This window comes from Nymphalis io, chromosome 5 (genome assembly GCF_905147045.1).
Source record: "Nymphalis io chromosome 5, ilAglIoxx1.1, whole genome shotgun sequence".
Taxonomy (NCBI): Eukaryota; Metazoa; Arthropoda; class Insecta; order Lepidoptera; family Nymphalidae; genus Nymphalis; species Nymphalis io.
In genome coordinates this window covers 3,510,372-3,535,972 of record NC_065892.1, presented here as the reverse complement: position 1 = coordinate 3,535,972, position 25,601 = coordinate 3,510,372, and the positions used below count along the sequence as shown (strand labels likewise).

The window sequence follows — 25,601 nt, the reverse complement described above, 5'->3', positions numbered from 1 at the left end:
AATGCTCAATTCAACTTAAGTTTCTTACTGTAGCTGTACCTCTTAGTAAAAAAAAATGTAAAAGTTTTTGATGTTTAAACCAACATTTACTATACGGTGGATATTTTTCTTGGTAGGTGGCGTCAATAAGTCAGCTGTCCTTCATGGTGAGGCCGGACAGCTTCGAACGAGGGCAGTTGAGGCTGGCCTGCATATCGACTGTTCATTCAGTTTACAGCGAACAAGCAGAACTAGTTATCAACGAGGAACGTCCTCAAATAGCTTCAGTTCTCGGTACCAGAGACCGCTCTTCGGGTAAGTTAAATTATTTCTTCAAAACATATTTTCATTAAGGACTGCCATAAGTCGTAATATTTACATTTTTAGTGCTGAATAATGAGCCATTTCACGTTTCGTTATAAGAACTTTAGTTTGAATAAGTATAAATCACTGTACTTTATGAAATATTGCATGTGCAGTGACAAAATTTAAAACAAAATAAAATTGGATTTACAAACAGTTAATACATAATAACAAGTCCATCAAAAGCAATCCACCATTATGCTAACGTCATAAATTATGTTCAGGAATAAAATAAATTCGCGAAACACATTTCGAGATGTACAAAATTATATTGGAAATGTAATTTAACGCAGTAATTTTGTCGCCATGTTTTCAACGATATTCGACATTAATCACGAATAAATCTGTATATATAAAAGCTTTTATAGATCACCTACGGTTCAGTAAATATTTTAAATTGTTTGTTATAAGAATATAAAAATTCAATGATTCTATTTAGACGGTATAAATTATTTAATTTAGTTATACATTTGGATTTAAAAGATTTTAATCACTTGAATGTTTCTAAAGTCGATGATTAACTATTCAAATGAAATACTAAATTCGAATAGTAGAAAGCTTGTAATAATTCACTATCTATTTTCTATCTTGTGATTCCTCAAGTCTCTTAGCAGTGCTAGTAAATCGACTGACTTTCAGATCGCGAAGAATTTTTATATTTCGATGTAAACACTGTCTTTGAATACGTAGAAAGCAAACCAATCCCGCTCTACAATTCAAATATTTACTGCAACTGACTTGCTCTGCAATTTTCTTGGAAGAATTTTTGGGTTGAAATGCGACTGCTTCTGCACGACTGAATAAATTCGTAAAAAATCGTTTCTACGATTTGCATGTAAATACCATTAAGTGTTAAAGGAATACATTATTATATTTATAAGGGTAGTTTTTATATTTTATTAATGTTATATTTATTATTAATTGACAGGCTTGTCAGGGTTTTGCTGTTCAATTGATTAAAGTATACAAAAGTATATAGAGAACATAAATGTAAAACCTTGAAGATAGAAACTATTCAAAACAACTTTTTAAACTTTCGTTGAGATATTTCTCGAATAATTACTGCATAGATTATATACTAAGAAGAAACAAGCTTACTGTCTTCTCTTACTGTCTTATTTTATTTTATATAGACAATACCTTTATATTATAAAGCTGGAGTTTCGGTATAATAAAACGCGCTAATGTTAGAAGTCGTCAATCCGTCCGTTTATATAGCTTCACACTACATATATCAAAAACGGATCGGTAACAACCAATATCGCAAACGAATCTTGTATATAATGAAGGGATAGTTTGTAACGACAATTAAATAAATACAATGCAAATACAATGCTTAATTGCTTAAGTCGGTGTCTTTCAAAATAAGACGAACAAAGTAAAAGTATATTTAATAATAAATCGCCATAATTGATAACATGTCAATAATTAATTAGCTGCTGATAGAGAAACGAAATAACTTTCATTGGCTTAACTCATGATTTGGATACCAAAATCTGAAGCTATATAAGCTAACCACTAGACCAATACGACATCTGTATATATATATATATATATATATATATATATATATGAGCCGAGATGGCCTAGTGGTTAGAACGCGTGAATCTTAACCGATAATCGTGGGTTTGAATCCGGGCAAACACCACTGAATTTTCATTTGCTTAATTTGTGATTATAATTCATCTCGTGCTTGACGGTAAAGGAAAACATCGTGAGGAAATTATGTCATATATGTATTCTACCAACCCGCATTAGAGCAGCGTGGTGGAATAAGCTCTAAACCTTCTCCGTAAAAAGGGAGAGGAGGCCTTAGCCCAGCAGTGGGACATTAACAGGCTGATACTGTATATATATATAGGACTTATATGTAAAAATTAAATGACGTCAAGTGAGAAACAAAACTAATGGAATTATATTATTATGTTTAGCATGCAAAAGCGCATAAAAACTGTCTATTTCATTGAAAATGGTACTCGACATAACCTGATCGTAAACATCGTGCGTATTCGAACAAATCGTCTAGAATAAAGGTTTGCTTCAGCAAACCGTCATATATGCAGGCAATCACTCAAATATTTGCCGCTGTTAGCTTCCCTACTGTTTGTCGACTCTGAATATTCCGGTCGAGTAAGCAAAGGTAATATTTAGTATATGTGTAGACTATGTATCGGGCTGTTTGTTCAGCATTGCTGTGAGTAAATAGCACGGTGTTGGGTGAGTAGCTCACGTGTACGATACGTCGCCTTATCGACTATATCATTACGGGCTCTGACAATGTATATTGTATACACGATACCGCGAGAGGAGAGTATAAAGTAAATGTTGTAAGACTCATTCCATTATTGGTAATCGGGTTGTGAATAATAAAATATAAACCAATATTAGCTACGGTTGATGTTCATATTAACTTATAATATTGTCCAATCAATTATTTATGATTACAATTTCGTAACGATAACGTAACGTTTTCAATATCAAAGGTAATTTTCACATTAGCGTAACTAAATCGTAGAACATTTACATATTATGAAATATTTCAATTTGTCACACACACATAGCCAGATTTTTGTTTTTTTTTCATATATCAGCAGTACCATTCTACAAAATCTCACTTCGTTTCTCACTCGTGAAATATTGTAAGCCGACTTATACAGACACGCTATTTTGCTGTGCGTATCCTTCAAATCTTATTATTATTATGGTGAATTTCGCATACCACTTTGATATTTTTTTTTGTTTTTCATGGATATCGAATAGTATGTATTGTAGTATGCGTAATGTTTTAGAATAGAATATTAACTGATATTTGCGTAATGTTTTCGAAGAGTATGTTGATGACTGTGAGATATTTCTAGTAGAGCTATATTGTGTGACATATATTACCTATTAATAAGTTATTCTATCCAATTAAACAACAATACTTTATCAATTTGTTCCGCTTGTAAGGCTGAGTCAGGCAGCGTAATAACAGTCACTTCCTAAATTCTATAGTTGGCAGTGCATTTACAGAGCTGCTTATCTGCCCGTCTGTAGATAAAAAACGTTAAATAATAGCCTGTAAATCATGTATCTGCTTAGTAAAATGTTTTCTATATTGGTAGTATATTTTCTATTTATTTTCACCTCGTGAGAATGATATGAATTATAAAAGCAAATAAAGATCATGATACACTTATACTTCCTCAGATTAAGACACAATAGAAACACTAGACTCCGCCCGCAGTTTCACCAGCCAGTGGGGGAAAGTGGTACCATAGGTACCATATGTCTTTTTTATCCCGGACATCGTTCTCGCAAAATTTTATGATGATCAATTGAGTAGTAGCGTCATGAAAGCGTAACAAACAAATAAACAAATTCACTTTCGCATTGATAATATTAATATGATTATTTGGCCATACATCTTAGAAGTAAAGTAATTGGCGGGAAATCAACATACAAAACAAAATATTTGTTGACTTATTTTGGATATTCAGTCATTTTCTCTAGAACGGAAGCCGCAAGAAATAGTTAATATTTATTTTAAATTTACCTCAAAACTAATAACGCAAGCAAACAAACATAAAAGTTTTATTGAACTAGTCTACCAAGTTTTAATCTTTACTCAACACAGACAATGATATTATTAACGCCACCTTGCATTACTTCCAACGCTTATACACAAAGTTCCGAATGCGAACGAAGTTGTCGCGAATGTCGAAGTTGGTACTAATTAAATTGTTTATAACACTGCATAGTTCACGCGCGAGCTACAACCTCATGGTTGATTGTATAATCATATTCGGAGTTTATAACTTTTTTAACAATTTTCGTTCAACAAACTGTGAAACAAAAACCAACATTAACGATAATATTTGCAAATGTGTGAGTGCATTTGTTTGAGTGTGTAACAGATAACATGCTCCTAAATTATATCAAAACTTAATTGATTATTAAAAAAGCTTGCAATGCAAATACATTAAAACTTAAATATATCGTTTATTCCAATATACTTATATAATCAAAAATAAAACTCTTTATTATAGAGGCTTCTTCAAGCGTTTTACAAGGAATTAAAATATTTTACAATTTTAAATTTAAGCTTTCCATGATATCACAGAAGAGAGACGCGAAATGTCGTACTTAGTAACATTAAACCTTTTTTTTTACGCTGGAGAAACGCATTACGCGTTTCCCCCACGGGAACAGTGGGGGGGTATGTGGGGCTCGCCGATGTCCAAGGCGCCGAGTGCGCCCCGAACAACGGAATACCCACTAAAAAACCAGCGGTACCCTTTCCGTCATAACGAGGAACGCCACGGGATCGCTTGCGCATGCTACCGCGATATTAACATTAAACCTGTCAAATAATGTTAAAATCAAAATTAAAACATTCTTAATTCAATTAGGCCTTTATGAGCACTTATGAGTCATTATTTCATAGGATACATTGAAAACTACCGGTTCGAAATATAAATTCTACCGAAAACTTGAAAAAAGATTACTTCAGTAGGTATTATTTTTCTTTATTTAATTATACATATATTGATGATAAGCAATTTTGTATCAGTCTGTTTTATTTTAACATTATTAAAATTTAGCGAGAATATTGCACTTTAATCTAGTAAATATTATATTATTTATATAGTAGGTATATAATATTAATATAGCAGCTATATATTTCTACATTTAAAATATGGCATTTGTATTGTGATTAAAGTTTTGGCTTAAAATCTATACTAAAAAACGGTTATTGTTTCATATAACAGATCAAGGACACGTCATTTAACGAATGTGGAAATGAAAATCAATTGATATGTTAATATATTATACGCGTAATTGTTGGCTGTAAAAGTTCATACTAATTTACGATATTGCTTAGTTGACCGTAATCGTAACAGCCTGTGAGTGTCCCACTGCTGGGCTGAAGGCTTCCTCTCTCTTTTTGAGGAGAAGGTTTGGAGCTTATTCCACCACGCTGCTCCAATGCAGGTTGGGGTAAAACACATGTGGCAGAATATCAGTAAAATTAGACACATGCAGGTTTCCTCACGATCTTTTCCTTCACCATATAGCACCAGATAAATTATAATCACAAATTAAGCACATGAAGATTCAGTGGTACTTGCCCGGGTTTGAACCCACGATCGTCGGTTACGATTCACGCGTTCTTAATACTGGGTCAGACACACAAACAAATTTATTTTGCATACATTTTTCAAAAAACTTTATTTTTCTTATAAGAAATCGAGAACTAAAACATTTGCTTCGTACATTTTTAATAACTTTCTTTATTATTTTATTGAAATATTGGTAGACTAATATAATAATACTGTTTATTGATTAGTACAAAAAAAAACATTTTGGCAGTGATATTTCTTAAATATGAACTCATTTGTTTGGAGTCATTGCAGTGTTTTTTCTTTTCTATTATCAATCTCTAGTCATATCCTCTGTCCCTTATAGGACATGTTATCCCTTATCCATCTTTTCTTTCGTCTACCGCCTCAAAGCCACATATTCACCTCTAATATTTTTCTAATTCATCATCATCTCTTAGTATTACGCGTCAATACCAATCGTTATATTTTCAGTATTTCTTTTAAATCTCAACTCTTATCTAAGCGAAATGCATTTGCCTTTTATCCGTATCTCATTAGAAACCCAAATGTTCTATTAACTCCTAATAACTGATGATAATATTATAATTAACTCGTACATAAATTTTGATAAGAGGAACTTGGTAACCGAACAAATATTTGCGTAATCACTCGTACTACGAATTCGGAGATGAGCCATTTGATAGTATATTGGTCTCGGTAGGTTAATGATTTCTAAGTAAACTATAATAATTATCACTCACTTTAATAATTATCACAATTAATACACTGCTCATTGAAAAAGGTTGACGGTGCATTACCAATTATATCTATGCCATACGCCCAACCTACAAAAAAATTAACATACATGCTTAAATACTTCTATTAAGTCTAGTAATAAATAACATATACAAATCTACGATTGAAAAAAACAAATACAGTTACATATATTTTATATGATAATTATGTATTAAAATATATGAAACACTATTATATTTTCATATTCCATAAAGAGAATTTGAGAGTGCATTTTTTTTAATTGTAATAATTCCCCAAAAAGAAAACATTACCAACATAAAAGCGGTAATTTAAATATTATTTTAAATATAAACACGCGCTTTGTAAGTAAATGAATCCAAGATAAAGGAACACCCACATTCGTTTGAAGTTGTCTTAATGAAGCTGGAACTGAAGCTCCAGCCTTATTTACCATAGACAATTATGATGTTAACGTCACCTTGCATTATTTCCAACGCTTATAGACAAAGTTTCGAATGTTGGAGTTGCAGCTGACGAAGTTGCTGCTAATTAAATTGTTTATAACAGCAAGGTTCACACGTTGGAAAGGAAATCCGCATGGTCGAGTTTCTGAATATTAAACAATGAAATATTGTTTAAATGTTCAATTTGTAAATTATTTTAAAGTAATTATGTGCTACGCAAATATTTAAAAACCACCATATTAATTTTGTAGCTCGCTTAAAATGTTGCTTCTGTTGTTCGTGCGGTAATTTGCTTAATTCGTGGATTAGACTACCAAAAGTTATTGATTGCCGTGAAAAGAACGTAAAACTGTTGGTCTTGCACTTAATGTTTTTTTAAATTAAAATAAAAGTAACAGCTAAGCTAAGGTATATATATATAACGTTCAATTTATAATATTTAGCAGTTATTATTACATTAAGAAATTTACTGATATAACACTAGGAGTGTTATAACACTCCTGGATATGATATGGACATATCATTGGATTGGTACAGAAGATAAAGAAGTTGAAAACGTAGGTACTACATGAAGACAATTGAATTTTAAATACAATGAAAATATTTTGTGTATATTTAATGTAATTTATAAGTGTCTATTCAAAATAATAAAAGTCTCAAATTATCAGAAACATTGATAAAAAAGTTTTGAAATAAATAAACTTTCAAATTAAAAACCGGTTAAATGACTGCTCCCGTCTTTCTAGTGATATTCCACCATGCTTTTCCAAGGAGTGTTGTAGAAAACACATGTGACAGATTTGCAGCAGATACATGCAGATTTCCTCACGATGTTATCTTTTACCGCCAGGCACGAGCTGAATTATAAACACAAAGCACTTGAAAGCACAAGTGCTTACTTTCGTTTGAACCTGCAATCTTCGGTTAAGATTCACGTTCTCGCCACTGGCCATGCCATCACGGCTGGGTTTTTTTTGTCATGTCGAATTACTGTTTTATCGTTTTATACTACTAAGGTGGCCAGAGATTTGTGCACACATTTTTGCACTTCCAATAAATAATACGAGTAGCAAGGAGATCTACGCAAGTAGCCCAAAAGACCATTATTGTTTGACCATTATCTTAAGCTTTGTGTACATTCATTAAATACAAACCAGATCTGTGCCCATTTTTAAAATGTCCTCTGTCATTACAGATATTGTAATTTATATTATTTCAGTAATTGTACAATCTACAAGCGACTTGAAGCTTGACGAGCCACAAATTCCTTGGCATTAAGCCAGAGATTTGCTATCTAGTAATGTTAATGTTATTTGCATACTCATGATGTAAGCATATATTGCACATGTTGTATTGATAAAACCTTAGCGTCCAAAGAAGTGGAAGCGACTGTGACGTATACTAAAAACCAATACTACTACAAAAAATTTTTATAAGAAATAACTATGCGGACGACCAAATAGACCACTCGATGGTAAGTTCGTGACCATCACCCATAAAAATTGTCTGTATTTACACTGGCACGCACTCTTAAAACCGAAACATAATAATACCAAGTAATGCTGCTTGGCGGTAGAGTATATAACGAGTGGATGGTACTAACCCAGACGGGCTTACACAATCAACTAATACCATCACGTAAAAAGTGTATGTAAGTTTTCCGCAGTCCTCTTGTTACAACAGCGCCACAGCGACTGCTTTAAGAAATATATGTGTGTAGTTTGAGTAACATGCGATAGACGTTATATTTCAAAGTGCAATTTAGAAAATACAAAATATTCTTTTTAACTTTGAACTGTATTTATTCTTAAAATATTCGCAATTTTGGTTTTATCCTCTTAACAAACTATAAGTGTGAAATATAAAACTATTATTCCATTGATAATTTCTTAAATACCTTTATTAATATTACTACTAAATAAAGTGTAACTGTTCACAATATTATAATAACTATTATTACATAAGTCATCATTTACATAAGTCTCCGTCTAGTATAATTACCGTGAGTACAGGATTACGTACGTGAGTACGGAATTATAAAATAAAAATGACAATCTTTCTAATACTAAGATCATATATAAATGCTTTTTTTCTCTCGCAAAATTTTATATTAAAATTTCTGATTTACAAGTATAATTGACCAAAGTGATCATTTCTAATAAAATACTTTTCCCTCCAAGTCTACGGAGATTTTCTCAAATCCAACACTAACTTGTATTTATATCTGTTTAAGGGTAGTAGAAAAACGTGTTGAGAAACGAATTAATAAAGCAAATTTATGATAAAAGTTCAAAAACGAAAATAATAATTAAATATTCATTACGTGGAATTACCGCGTTTTCTCCCCTTCAAGAAAAAAACCTCGGATGCCTTAATTTTTTATGTTTAGAGTTTACTTTTGTTAGTGAAATTATCGATATCGATGTTTCTTTATAAAACGCCATATTTAGCTCTTTGATATCAAAATTAATTAAATTTATCGTGGCAGAACTTCATAGACCGTTCGCTTAAATATTCAATTAACATTTTTCTTTGTATATTATTTAATACACGCTTACAAATTGCATGCAAACCAGTCTACGTAGATACCCCCCTTAGATTTTGCCAGTTTTCACCAAACTCTTTGCATTGGTGTATTCCAAAGGATTTGCGTGGATTTGAGGACAAGGGACAAAAAATCTTAGATCTAATGTTTGACGTTATATGGATCGGATTATATTTATTGTTAGAATTATTCTTCGGCGGTGATTTCAAACCATCGGGTGGCAAATATTTTTGTCCCATCATCATCACCATTTTCGCGTTCACTACTGGACATAGGTCCAATGGCACGCCACTGAGCTCGATTTTCAGCTCTTAATCTCCAACCGCTGCCAGCCACCTTGCGTATATCGTCACTCCACTTAGCTGGAGGGCGTCCTACTCTACGTTTGCCAAGGCGTGGTCTCCACTCCAGAACGCGTCTACTTCAACGGTCGTCGGTTCTGCGACATATGTGTCCAGCCCACTGCCACTTCAGCTTACTAATGCTTTTGTCCCATACGGAGTCTTATAAAAATAATTAAAAAAATAATAATTAAAAAAGGTAAAAACAACAAAATCTGTCAATATTTGTCAATCTTTTAAAATCAACGAATACAATAGTCAATACAAGATATGTACTAATATTATAAATGCTAAAGTGAGTTTGTTTATTTGTTTAGCTTTTGCATCTTTATTAATCAACCGATTATCATGAAATTTGGCATACACGATGTCGGTGGTATAGAAAAGGACATAGGATAACTAACACCCCCACTCCACGTGTGAGCAAAGCCGTGGGCGTAATCTAGAATAGATTAAATGGTTTTTTTTGATAAAGTCAAGAAATTATAATAAGTTTATAATTATTATATGTATGGTAAATCGAATTTTAAAAAACGGTAATTGATAACTCAATTGAAATATTAATGATTATTGTCTTACAAAATGAGTATAGGATTCAAAGAATTGTATTTATAAAAGAATTATTATAAAGTATTTTTTATAATAAACAGTTTTTTACATTATAATTTGAAGTTCAAGTTTTTAGCTGTAACATTTTGACACAATTTATAATGCAAGTACTTTATCAAAGACCGAACGCTATAGATTATGAATTCCTGAACATGACGCTTATATTGGATTTTTTTGGTAAGTATAACAAAATATTAATAATATTAACGACCGCATTTCCACATTAATTCCAATTTCAAATATAGCATACTTATCCAGTATCTACATTACCAAACAAGATAATGTATTCTGGATTTGCCTTTGTTCTGAATGAAATCCGTCGTTAATGAGATAGGTCAAAATTAATTAAACCGATATCGATATCGCAAACGTCGCATCACTATGGCCGCCATTAACGCTATTACGCTAATGATTCGCCAGCGCAACGCCCTCTAAATTACAAAACAAAGCTTTTTAATTAAGATATTTCTTTCTTGTAAATTCGTTAATTCCTTTGAACTGCGCTACGTATAAATATGTATTGTGATTTATTTTATTTTATTTATTACATATATCTTTCATTTGAACGATGATGATGATGTCCTCTTGAACTATTTCGGTTACGGTGGCCAATTTCAAGAGAGATTAGCCAACTGCACAGCACATACTATAGTGCATAACTGTGTGCGCAAGCACAGGTAATATATCTATACTCTCGCTCTCATAATCTAATCCAACACGAAAGGAAAGAGTTCTGACGCAGGATCAACGGCTTTACGTGCTTTCCAAGGCACGTTGGTGTACACACTACCATCTACCGGGTCTACTGTTCTCAGTAGACCCGGTAGATGGTAGTGTAAAGATGAAAGATTCTTCTTTGACAGAAAATTTCAAATTAATTTTTTATCGGCCTGACCTAAGTAAATTCTATCAGGATTTGTAGTGATAAGAACCGCTTGAATACATAATAAGAAATTGGATTTAAAAATGATGTTTCAATTTACAAATACTGTTTCGTAAATGAAAATAAATTAACAAAAAAAAGTAATCTCAAAAACTTTTTATAGCACAAACAAACGTTTAATAAATTTATTGTTGAATAAATCGTTCCCACGTTACGTAATGTGAATGCTTACAGATTATTGCATTTTTTAAGCTCGCGAAGCGTTGCTAGTTTTTCCATGTTTGGTTAATCCGAGATTTTTCTAGAATTTTATTTATTATACGAGATAAAGTAAAATTTATTGAAGTGAAAATAATTTAAGCAAAGGAAATATTTTCAAGGTCGAGTGAGTCCAACGTTTCACTATGATACTTTTTTTACAAAATAAATAACAGAACTTTAATTTTTCACACACAAAAAAATACGGAAAATTATATTTTCAGGACATATAAAACGTATATCCTGAAAATTATTACCTTAAATCTGGTAACCCTATCCTCAACGTTAGGTAATTGATTTTGTTTATTTTCACAGGTGGCAAGGATAGCGTGTATTACAAATGTCTCATACAACTTATCACATTTGTTATATTTTTTCTATTTTTTTAGGGATATGAAAATAAAAACGAAAATAAATAAATTCTATCATTTTTATTTGCCTGTTTATCAATCAAGGCGTTGATAGATACTTTCACAAACAATTTGAAACCATGAACATAAGCTAACAAGCTGTAAATATCCCACAGATGGGCTGTTTGAGATCAACGTTTGGATTTTATTCCATGACGCTGCTCCAATGCGGATTGGTGTGGCACATGTGGGAGATTTTGATTCAAGATAAATTATCTTGTTTGAATAAGAACATGTTCTTAATTTCAAAATTAGCACACAAACTTTCATGAAACGTAATTGGTACTTGACGGATTTGGAGATTTACGTTGTCTAGCATAAAAATTAGACCAAAATTATTCTAATCTGTTTTGATACGTAACATAAAACACATTCTTCCATACACATATATAGGTACCACCCAGTCAAGTGAGCCAGTGTAATTACAGGCACAAGGGACATAAAATCTTAGTTCCCAAGGTTGGTGGCGCATTGGATATGTAAGCGATGGTTGACATTTCTTACAATGCCAATGTCTAAGAGCGTTGGTGACCACTTACCATCAGGTGGCCCATATGCTCGTCCGCCTTCCTATTCTATAAAAAAAAAAAAAAACATATAGAGGGAATGTTTGGAATACAGGGGCTACTGATTGGGCTTAAGAGCAAAACAGATAGTAAAAAAAATGTCTCTACAACTTCATTGCAAGCTCATTTGTATTTTAGTTTTATTCTTTTTTTTTCAAGGGTACAACTACATAATTCAAGTATGTACTGTGAAACCTTCACACATAAACATATAACTTCAAGACGTCCCAACGTTATATTCGTTTTGCATGTAATTAAACTCACCCTTCAAGCCGGAACTAATGACTATTGATAGTTCGGCCATGGAATAACTCACGAGTGATGTCCTACCGAACCGAGCTCTAATAATTATTACTACTCATTAATATAACATTGCTTATTAGATCTTACCTTACCCAGTTTTTTTTTTTGTTAATTATCTAAAATACTTACGAGTGTTATATATAATGGTCGTAATCGATAAGTAATCATGTAAAAAATCGCACTATGCTGCCAAATTTGAAAATCGATTTTCGAAAATAACGCATTCATTTTAAATGTCAACCATTCACTATGCGCGTAAACGCTCCCACCTGACATACAATCAAACCACGATGTAAAACAGTTTGACTAACATCGGATGCCTCCCTCGAGAATTAATTTCCGACGTGGACAATAATGAAGCGTTTCGGGTCATTTGCGTCGATATTCCAATGCCATTTAGCAAAATGAGCGCCGCAGCAAATTTGCTGAACGCATCCGTGCTCCGTTTCAGCTCGCACACGACTGTTATTGCATCGTTGTGATGCGCTCGAAATTCAAACGATCGTTTTTTTATCCAGCCATTTATTTGTTATGATATACAAACTCTTCGATATAATATGAACAAAAAGCTTTCAAATAAGCAATCCTCGTATATATTACGGTTTTTTTGAATATGTTTTATGCTATGAGCGAAAATACTTTATATGCGTTTTTCATAAGCATTGCGTATAGGCTGGCAGAATTTTAATAAAGCCGTTTTTTGATACAAACAATGTTATATTTTCATCTTCATCAGCATAAAAACAATCTGCCTTTCATCTGCAGATGCGGATTTTTTAAATACATTTTCATAATTTATTTCTTTCATATACAGTGAAAGCGCTTACCACAAGAATTTAAAAAATCGCATTTCATTATTAAAATACAAATTGCTTATAATGTACACATGCTGGCTTTTAATTTTAAAATAAATGAATATTATTGTTCGTACTACAATAGAATAAGTAACAATAATCGATTAAACACTTAATTATTTCATTATTTTCATGAAATCAATAAGTATTAACGAATATATATTTATTTGCTTTATAATAAATAATATTTGAAATATAATGTAATAGTTAATAAATATTTAAATTATGCTCCTAATCATAATTTCCTTAGTGAATATACGATACATTTTTTTTTTATAATCTAATACTTTATATAATTTACTATTTACTGGGATTCATGAATAACCTAACTTTATGCCATGTATGGCTTTGATGTCTGTCTCAAAAATGGTTAATCTAAAGTTAAGATTATTTTATACTCCACAATTTTTATATATATAATTTAAGACATAGGAAGCGAGATATTTACGAAAAACCGAATGACGTGACCTTTGACCTTAAATATCTAACGATGTAGATACGAGGTTATATATTACTTTTGAGACGAAGTGTAATAAAAAGCTTTATTCTATTTTATTCCACCACGCTGCTCCAATGCGGGTTGGTGGAATACACATGTGGCAGAATTTCGATGAAATTAGACACATGCAGGTTTCCTCACGATGTTTTCCTTCACCGAAAAGCACGAGATGAATTACAAACAGAAATTAAATTAATTAGCGTGGTGGAATAAGGTCCAAACCTTCTCCTCAAAAAAACAAAGAGGGAGAGGAGGCCTTAACCCAGCTGTGGAACATTTACAGGCTGTTACTTGCTCTTCTATTTTATCGCTCCTTATCTTTCATTCCGGAAGACACACCTAATATAACTGGCTATAAATATTACTTTATTCATGTCTCTTGTGTTTTATTAGTGGTAGGGCTTCGTGTAACCTATCTGATTACCACCCATTCACCACTTATTTTTCCGCTAAGCACAACTTAACAGTATGTTAATAATCATATTCTGTTTCGGATTGTAGGGTGAGTGAGTCTATATAATTCTATTCTATATACCTTAGGGACATAACTTCTTTCTACCGCTTAGTGGCGCATTGGCATTAAAGGAATGGATTTACATTTCTTACCGATGTCGGTGTCCAAATACCATCAGTTGGCCCCTTTGCCCGTCAAATTTTTAATAAGAAATAAAATATAAAACAACTAAATACTTTGTAATAATGCTGTTGTACAATTACAAAGAGAGAATTTTACCGCCGGAAAAGTATAGAGCCTTATAACTAGTAGAGCTATTCTTAATGTATGAATAAACTCGAAAATAAACGCAGAATACGATATAATGAAATAAAATCGTGATATACTATAATGATCGCAATAATTATAACATTTAAAGGATATACGAATCAAAATTGCATGCCACCGTAAATTAGAGTCAGATACGTAGTGAGTTCTTACAGAATATTATTATATTGGAGTACTCCAATAGATGTTCAAATTTCAAGCAAATTAATACGTTTTGATTCGAGAGAGTTACCGATTCAATCGATTCCTGAGTATCAATTTGGAATCGATTTCGTCACGGGCTTTGATTCTGTCGTATCTATCCGTGGATTCTAAAGCATGTGCGTAAATACGTATTGAATTTAATTGTGTGGTATAAGTTATAAGATATTCGCCTGTATATACATTCAAAAGACAATAATAGAAACACGTCAGAGAAAGTGAATGTTTCTTCTTATATATCTTTCTTTTAATCTTCACTTGATAAACGTCCATGCCGCGGTTATACTTTTTTGCTACGTTTATTCTGATACACCACAACTATTTGGAAAGAAAAATATATAGCTATTTCCTTTGGATTTAACGCTACTCGAAAACGTTAACGTTAATGAAATTTACTAAGAAAGCGGATAGCTTTCAATTTCGTCCACTCTTGAAAATTACGTTGTAAAACGACCCACCACCATATAAAATATGCGGATCTTTGATTAAGGTTGCAGATTGAATAATAGTTAATGATAATGTCGTTCTGTCATTTTTCAGCAGATTAACTCAATATTTTTTACTAAGCCGATCCGAAACTCAAATAGGGAATCTTAAAATCGGAAACAGTACAAACGGAAATTTAATTACAATATAAAATATATTATATAAATCGAATTTTGATACGTCCCTTCCGAATTCGGAATTCCGCTGTAAAAAGTAGTTATAACTTGGACCATCGCTGAACGCAACAGTAGTGTTCCCTTCTCTATTTGCAGCGCACAACATTTAGGACGAATTTTCCCAAATTTCGAATTCCGAGCCAAGCTTTTAGCGCGTTTAATTTAAACACTTTAATTAAATCTGAAAATTGACGTATATTTTTACACTACGATGTATTCTCAGAGTGTAACGAGCGTATTTTCGTTTGATACTAAAACTAAAATTAAATTTGCTTACTTTTAACTAAATATTTTTAATGCAAAATGAAAACATTTTGTTTTAGCAACTTTATAATTTACTAGCACCTTCATGTGTTTTTTTTTTAAATTCCTCGCGAGACTGCTTGACGCTACATAAAACTTCGCCTCTAAACTCAGAGAAATTTACTTCTTGGCAGTGTTACAAAGGAAATACAATTTATCCAGCTCTATTTTACAGAAAAGTTAAGCTGTAAGCGACACATAAATACGTAATCTAAATGCGGGACGCGAAAAAACTACTCGTACGTTAAAAATCACCCCAAAAAGTAACTTTCGACTGCTGAATGAAAATCACTACATTTGTCACAGCATAAGAATTGGAATTAGACAAATTCGTTTGTTAAATTAAGGCAATTTCGAATTTCGAACGGATTCGATTTAGGTTAAATCTGTCGGTCGGGAAAATTGAAGATTTTTCCTTAGGTTTCGCGAACTCCTCCCGGCACGTGATTGGACGAAACAGAAAGTGTATTTATTTTTAATTTGATTTTAAATTGGATACAAATAGACGTCGATTTTATGTTTAATTCGGGAAGTGTATTTGGTTTTACGTATAGCGTGATCGATTGGAAAATTTTAAACGAATAAATTATTGAGAGAGATCGTTGGATCCTAGCGAGTAAGAAGTAATACATCACACTATACACACATCAATGATACATAATCACAGTACAATAGATAAAAGGTGCGGTGACGATTTGCAGAAAAGTATATCGCTCATATTTATAATGATATCTAAGTGGCTTAAAACTATATGTAACTGTTTTCCATATTAACTGTTTCCAAGTAATCATGGTTTTAGTGGGTAAGAATCCCACATGGCACATGGCTTTTACAACGTTAAAAAAATGTTTTCCATGTTATCTACGCGAAACACAACGCAAATGAAATAACTGGAACGGGAACATTACTAAGATCTTTTTTTGCAATAAAAATACATTTTATATTATTTTTACCTGACATTAAAATAAAGGAGTTTGTCCATTCAGCTTGTTAAGTCGGCTTTAGATGAAGCAAAGCAAAACAAATCAGCTTAGATATGAAAACCGAGATAAAAAGTAACCGAAATTGTATTGTAGTATTTGAAAATATTTTTTAATTTTTACTTACTTATTTGTAATTTCTATCACTTTTAGAATTCAAACATTTTATAAATAAATAATTAATGGAATAATAAATAATTATAAAAGTAGAATACATTTTATACTCTCTTTAGCATATTTTAGTTAAAAGTATCCGCTTATATTTCAATCCATACTCGAATTACAAAATCTATTTCAATATTCCAAAGCATATAAGTGACAATAGATTGTTTCAGAACAAATGACAATCGAGATTATTAAATAAAGTATCCCAATATTTTCATAACAATATTTATTTTATTTATTTAATGGTGCGTCACGTATATCGAGCCGTGTCAATACGTTAACTTATTTGGTGATGAACATACTAAATCGACAAAAATTTATCTGTCAGCCAATCTGTCATCTAATCTGTCAGCCAATTTTTAGTAAAATTGGCTGACAGATTGGTAAAAGGACTACCCGATTATAAGTTGTTATCCCATAGGCGTCAATGCTCCAATAAACTTGGGAATGAAGATGTTATGTTCTTTGTATGTGTACTAAACACTGACTTACTCGACTTTCAAAGCGGAACACAACAATATTAAGTATTGGTGTTTCGCGGCAGAATATATGAAAGTGTGACTGCCTCATTATTCTAGTGGCCTGGTGGTCCTGGGTTCTATTCCCAGGTCGGGCCAATAAAAAGTTATTTTGTTTTTCTGCCAGAAAATTCTCAGTAGCACCCATACTCTGGAAGTTGGAAGTGTGTACACTCCCGTGAATCGGAAAACACGTAAAGCCGTACACGTAGTTGTGTACATACACGTCGTTGTGTATTATAATATGTCCGCAGTTGGTTAATCTCTCTTGGAATTGGCCGCCCTGGCCGAAATCGGTCTAGAAGGCCATATAAAATTATGTCAAATGCATCTAACAAGTCGATCCTTATGATTAGCTGTGTCGGAAATTACAGAACGCAAAAGCAAAAAACTCATCGCACAAATCGTTTTAAATAAACTGTAATTAATATTATCATTACTTAAATTAAACAAAGATTATTTCAGATGAAAACAAATTTATGTAAAATATCGTAAACAAATTAAGTTGAATTCCGTACACTAAGCGAACTTAATTCATCCAACAGAGTAAAAGGCACGGCTCCGGGGTACAAATGTTTAGTTTTAATTAACTCAACACCCCTTCGTTTTAGTTTAAAAATTTAAATATAACTTTTCTAACAAAATAAATTATTCTATCGGTAAGTTGTTTGAGAAGTAAGCGGTCAGTTAATAATAAGTCAGCGGCTTCGTATAATAATAAGTCAGCGGCTTCGTATAATAATAAGTCAGCGGCTTCGTATAATTTTAATACATTTTATAAGTAAATTTTAATACAGTAAGCAGTTTATTTCAAAAAGACAGTGATGGCGTTTTATAATGAAACCTCGAGGTTTTGGATGTCCATTTATTAAAAGATTGGGTTGGCATATTTTATTTTAACAACGTGATATCAATTTAGGATTGTTTGATTGATATTTATAGAAAATCTGACAGGCTATGGTTATTGATTACTACCATCATCATCATCATCATCATATTGAGTCACATTAATCCATTGCTGAACATAGGCCTCCTCACCGCCGCGCCAATTCTCCCGATCATGTGCTAATCGCATCCATTGAACACCCACCAATTTCCTAATATCGTCTAACCATCGGGCGGGTGGTTTGCCCACTGGCCTTTTCGTTTCTTTAGGCTAGGTTACTATCAGATGGTCCACTTTCCATTCTGCCTACCTAATACAATGAATATTAAATATTAACATACGTATCATAATTAAATATATGTTAAAAAGGCTAAAATATAACTTAATATAAAAAACATGCTTCTTCCCTACAGAGATTTCTTCCACCACACCCAAGAAGTATGAAAGATTTTATATATATCTAATCCCTTAATTATATTATAATCATATAAAACCAAAAATAAATAATAATGTACAATAAAAGTAATATTAAATTTAACCAAGTAATAAGCCAAACCCTGCACAAAATATATTTTATTCGATACTCAATCCTCATTCCTTGATCTAAAAGTATAAAATTAATTAATATTAATAAGATTATAAAAAACTAAATAAAACTATAATTCAATCACACGCGAACTTTACACGGAATACCATCGCAAAAGGTTCAAATACAAAGATCAATGTACGTTGGACGTAATTTGACAGAAACAAAAAAATGAGCTCAGATTCCCGTCACTTGAACCTCTGAAGCATCTAATTCAACAGATTCCGATGCAGTGACAAATGTTACTTTTTTCCTTTCCTAAAACGGATGAGCTTTGGGCCATGAACTTAGCGATACACACGTGTTATTCTATATAAGTTAGTATATTTGTTTGTGTGCGTTTATTAATCTTTCTTCACTCTGAAATGAACTGGAAATCTCTGATTAGTAAATAATATTATTTTGTCTGTTATTAATCTAAATTAATATGATAATATGCTTAACAGGCAAGTCAACGGTCAAACGCTGGCCTATTAATTATAAAAAAAAATTTTAATTTCTGACTATTTATTTTATGATATAATTGAATTTGATTTAATATAGTTACGGCTATTTGTTTGTACGTACTATACCAACAAATATGCGTCGGATATTATTTTTAACAGAGCAAAGGTCTCTTGTCGACAAATATTCCAAAACGAAAATTTACAAAAGAGCAATTTTGCGTTGCTTTCAAAACATTTTTATTTGCTATTTTAGTGCCATTTATAAAATGGCAACTTTTATAAATATTTTAATATTGTTTTTTATTTACTTTTTTATTATATAAAAATAAATTTTTTAAATATATATAAGTATAATAATATAACATCCGAGAATTCCAACGTTATAATCGTATTTTTTTTTGTTTACTTGATTTTATTATGATTTTTTGTTCTCTAATAAACATTAGTCCACAGACATGCTGTCCGTACCTTTAGTGTATATTTTCTTTTATTTGAATTAGCGTTAGTTTTTATGTACCTGGTATATTGATTTTAATATTTACACTACCGCCTTGATATATTTCTGATTAGCCAAAAGCTTGATAGAGGATACCTTCTGGTATTAAGTCCGCCTTTTGTACCAACTACAAGAATTTGGTAATAAAGTAAAAAAATAATGTTGAATTATTTGTAAAATGTTTTTTTCCTATCAGATTGTAGAGTATAAGAATAAAGAGTGCACAGTATTTACACACATACTTGTATGCTTTCGAATTTAGGAAATATTACGTCTATGTATTACTTTGTCAAATGTCTTGATTGAAAAAGTCTCTTTCGCAATCACACCAGCTACTGTTTTGACGTAAGCTTCGTTTACTTATTATCAAAAATCTCATACCTAAAATATAATCACATTTTTTAATATCTTATTTCATCAAGTACCTTTTTGACTAAAATTTTTTTTTCAATAAGCTAAAGTTAGCGTTTTTTTGTTAATTCGCTCCTTTTGTAACCTTAAGTTGGGTCGCGCAAAAACCGGTCTAAGCGTAAATTCAAATTGAACGACAATAAGATTGACGGGCAGCGAGATAACAGACCAGTTTCATTCCGCGAGATTTCACGTTTAGCTTAAGAACGTATTACGTTTTTCTGGTAAACGATACACGTTTGATATTTTTCTGTGTTAATAGCCAACGTTGGAATTTTCGGATGGTATATTAAATATTCTTTCAATTACGAATAAAATAACCAAAATAATAATTATACATTATTTATATTTCACACAATCTTCAATTTATTATTAATACACTGAATATTATAAATTAATTTCAGACTCTTCGCTTGCTTCGTTTTTAATTAAATATCATGCCTAATTATTGTATAATATATGCAGAAGGCAAAATATTTTGTAAATACCTCGTTTATCCCAAGTATACGAAGCCTTAATATAAATTGTTAAGTACTATAATATAAATTGTTGACATATTATCCGAATGATATCTTAGTGCCCTATTGCCAACAAAACATAAGAATTGAGCATGAAGGCATGAAGAGATATTTGCGGGCCGGCAAGGCGGGGGCGGCTAGTGCAGAACATTCTTCCCAACTGTACTGGCCTTCATCATGCTTGGACTCCACTACCCCTTACACAGGTGGAGTGGAATCATTTGCTTTTCCGGCTTATATAAAAAATCATACATATAGGTGATTGCAGTCCCTGTAATATCCAGTCTATTAAAATATAAATTTAATAAAGTAAATATAATGTGTCGTTGACTTTTACATTAATCTTGAATCGTTCTCTAAAATAAATAGCTTCCGTTAATAGAGTTCACTGAAAATATGTTATTAAGGAAGTCGGTTTATAGAAATTTTCCGGAAGACATTTTTCTTTGACTAAATATTGTTTTCCGATGGTATACTACTGTATGTTTTTGACAGAGACTTTTTATTAAAAAAAAATCGATTAACAAAAATATAATCTCTTCGATTGTCGACTGTCATGCCCAAGTTTTCTTCGAAGTATATAGAAATGATTGTTATTTTTATACATATATCCTATTTGTTGTTTTGTTTTTAATTGAAGTGAAGTAGAATAAATAGAGAAAACGCTTATTCTACCATGCTGCTCCAATGCAGGTTAGTAGATATAAAAGTGATAGCTATCAGATACAAAAAGGGTTTCCTTCGGTGTTTTCCTTCACCTCCTATAATCCTCATTAAAGTATTCGCGTACAGTTTAATCTTTATTTATCTAATGTCCTTGTTATTGCAAAAATTCAGCAGTTTTATTTTCATAGTCGAAGAACTTTGCGAAAATACCCGAAAATTCTTTCTCAATAATATTCAATATCAACCAGTAAACAAAATAACATTTACAAAACTCTGACAATTGGCACGGCTGTTGAAATGTTTCACCGAATTGAAAACTCAACAGGGTGTCCATATATCCGGATAATACATTGAAATAAATGTATTATAATTTAATTTAAAATCAATCTAATATAAGTGTATATTTGGTTAGTATAAGTATTACAGTATAGTAAATTATTTTTATATATTTGTTTTACATAGTCTCATCCGTCACAAGCATCCGTCTCAGTAAAGAAACCTGCAAAAGAAACATAGATTATTAAAATTTATAAAATAAGAATATTTTTTAAGTTCAAAAATATTCTCAATTAACGTTCGTGTATATTAAATATTGACAGTTTTTGGGACTTTAGGCTTTATTTATAATTTAATAAAATCGTTATAACTTAAAGCAGATGCATCAATTGACGTTGGGTTATGCCAAAAAATGTCATTCATAAGCTACTAGAAAAAAAAAACAAATTCGAGAGTTAGCAAGTTGGCAAGTAAATCAGGGCAGTTAAGAGCACCTGATCGCGACCTCTTGAATTATTACTTTTCCACTTTTTTAGTCGCAAAGTTGGAACAATAATCTCAATTCTGATTAATGTTTGCTTTGTTACCAATCGACGAGAGAGTTTACAAATTTTCCTGTTTTTTTATATACATTTTGTTTTCAATAAAACGGACGTAATTCCTTCCATATTTTACAAACAAACTTGAAACTAAGGCGATATTTTTGAGTTACTAAAAGCAGTCGCAAGTTTTAACAAGTTTGACAAAGGACATTTACATTGAAAACTTAACGCCAATTAGCGGAAACAAAGTAAGAAGATAAACTCCTCTATCGAGTCCCTCTTTCTACGTTTGAGTTGCAGAAATAAATTCTGAAATCACTTTATGTAAGTGTCAAGATTCTACGACCTAAATGTTAAGGTTGAAACAGACTTTCCAATGAATACTGATGAATAAAACTTTTGATTATTAATTTTTATACTTTGATTTAATCCACTTAAGAAAACTATATTTGAAAAAAAAACATTATATAATCATTATATTATTCATTCACGAGTGAGATTTTCATCCTGATCTCTTTTTCTCTTATGAAGTTCAGTATATTTCTTATAAATTTGTGAAATATTTAAACATCTAATAAAATCGTCTATGTACATCGTCGTTACGTAAATGAAGCCAAAATTAAAACATTAAGACTATACATTATTGCCTATTCCGACAACAAAAGGAGTAAAAATTCGAACTTTGACATTTAACTGACTCGATGTCATCGGACTCATTTTGAATTATCTATAATATTCGTATCCATAACGAAAAAAATTTAGAAGTACAACTAAAGATATATAATAAGTCTATGTATATAGATAATCAAGTATAAAATATATGTATGTATGTATTTACAAAAAGAAAAGTAGTATATGTAGTATATCAGTTGTCTGGTTACCATAGCACAAGCTTTGTACAAGCTTAATTTGGGATCAGATGGCCGTGTGTGAAAAATGTCCCCGGATATTATTATTATTATTATAAAATAATAGTTATATTATATATATAATAGAATCATATTATGGATGTATAAAGATGTATTAATCAAGAACTGTTTGTAGAGCTGCGTAGTGCGAATATATTAAGCTCTACTAGATCTACTATTAAATCGCTTGGTAAAATAATAATAATTCTTCGACTGGAATCGAATAATATTGTAACATATATTATTAGACTAACAAAATATAATAATTCTAAAATAATAAGAACTACAAATAAAATAAATCATAACAAATGTCCGCATTGATTTCACCATATAAAACGATAAAAAAGCAATTTCATATTGGATAGAAAAGACCAAGGTAACATTATTATTTGTCAAACTTGCACACAATACTTTACATAAAAACAATCTATGTATGACACCGAATTGTTGTCACGAAACATCAATTGGACCACTTAATGTGAGTGTGTTTCCACTTTTAACTCGCGAACTTGGCATCGAATACGCACTGCGTGTAAAAAACAAGTGAATCAACCGTTACACTTCACCACCGCTGGCTCCCTTCCATTTCCATTAGCAAATGTTTAGCCAAAGTGTTTCCCGAACTTGGACCCATTAGGTTAGCCGTTTCCTTTTTGTCTTTGCCCCTAACTAACTTTTTTCATTTGTTCCCCTCGATTCGTTAAGTGTTTTTTTCTGTATGCAACTTTCGCTACGAGTAATTTATTATAACAAATCTTGGCCTGAACATCTATGTTAATAAATTTTTTGAATAATTTTGGCTCCATAACTGTTTTGATTTCAATAATTATGTAATGTTCGTTTATTCATATTAACGGAATGTAACGCTTACGATAGTTTTTATTTCAGAAATTTACTTAATTCTCAAACCTAATCGTACCTAATTTTACTAATCGATTTAATCTTCCACTGATAAATTTTCAATAATTTAGTTAAGTAATAGTTATTAAATTAACCTTAAAAACAAATTGAACGATAACATTGATTACACTGAATAAGTATTGAGGCAAAATACACGTATTATGACTCGGTATGCAATAACCTGACAATGCGGAGCCAAAATACATACGCTAATAAATTACTTTTATTTATTTAATTTTTAAAGGAATCCCATTTTAAGCATAAGAATAGCTACGTTGGCGTTTGAATTTTACTATAAAAAGATGATATTACGCTGTCACTGACTTTACTTGACATTTGAAAAATTTTCATGTATTTGTTATAATTTTGGCAGCGTTCGCTTGGAGAGCGCGACAACCTATAATTAAAAAAAAATACTTTTTTGCGTGAATCTGAATCAAAATATATTAGTGAGTTTTCACCTCATCACGCTAGGTCTTACCCAAAAAAGTTTAAAACAATATCCTTTTGTCTTTGTATGCAAAAATAATGACATTTCGGTTTGTGTTGATTTGATGTAGCTATAGATGAGGGGTACGAAGCTCCTTTACGAATGTAAATTTTGCAATCACTTCTTAATGTGTCTCTACGTTTGCCTAAACGCCTATATGAACTATATGTTAAGCTGGTCGTTGACCGTGAGTTAAACTAGACTACTATTGCCTTTCATATAAGCTTATAGATTAATTTAACAGTCATTTATTTTAAAAAAGCACGGAGTTAGTATTTGACTTAGGCAATTGTATTTTATTGACATAATTTTGTATGTGAAATTTCGGAAAAGAGTAACTAGAGACCAGTAGAATAGACCAGTTTTTCTTCGTAGATTCATACCTTTCTGTAAAATGTCGATTGCAATATAACATATTAGTCTTCCTTTACAGATCATGTATAAACCATAACAATAAATTCAATGATCTTGATTTATTTTTTATGTCACTGAAGGAATTGTAATGTAAAATAAAATGTAACCTACATTGTCACTTTGAATAGAATTTGAATTTGTATATGTATTTTTTTACTAAATTATTAATTAATTTTTCATACTTCGTAAAATTTTCAATAATCTTTATTTATTTGTTATAATTCTGTTATGTATTTTGATTTAATTATTTGTGAAGAATTAATTGGTATATGATGTTTTCTTAATGTGATAAATATTTTTGTAACATGTTATAACTGTTGGTCTTCCTAAGATTAAATAAATAAATAAATAGTCAAATAATGAAAGGAATTCCATAAATCAAATCAAAATATTTTTATGCAAATAGACTAGCAAGTACTTATGAATCGTCAAGCGCTACCACCAGTCAACAATATACAATTAAATTTATATATATTACGTAGTTTTATTATAAACTAATGTTTGAAAGATAAACCATCAAATCTGTATTTTTTTATAC

General features: G+C 31.2%; 1 protein-coding gene across 1 annotated transcript in view; it reads left to right on the top strand.

Moving 5' to 3' along the window:
* The window catches only part of LOC126768532 (uncharacterized), a 286,006-nt gene that overhangs the window by 247,750 nt on the left and 12,655 nt on the right, over positions 1-25,601 (top strand). The window contains exon 8 of the mRNA XM_050486706.1: positions 117-294. Within this exon, the coding sequence (XP_050342663.1) occupies positions 117-294 (178 nt within the window). The remainder of the gene's footprint in view (positions 1-116; positions 295-25,601) is intronic.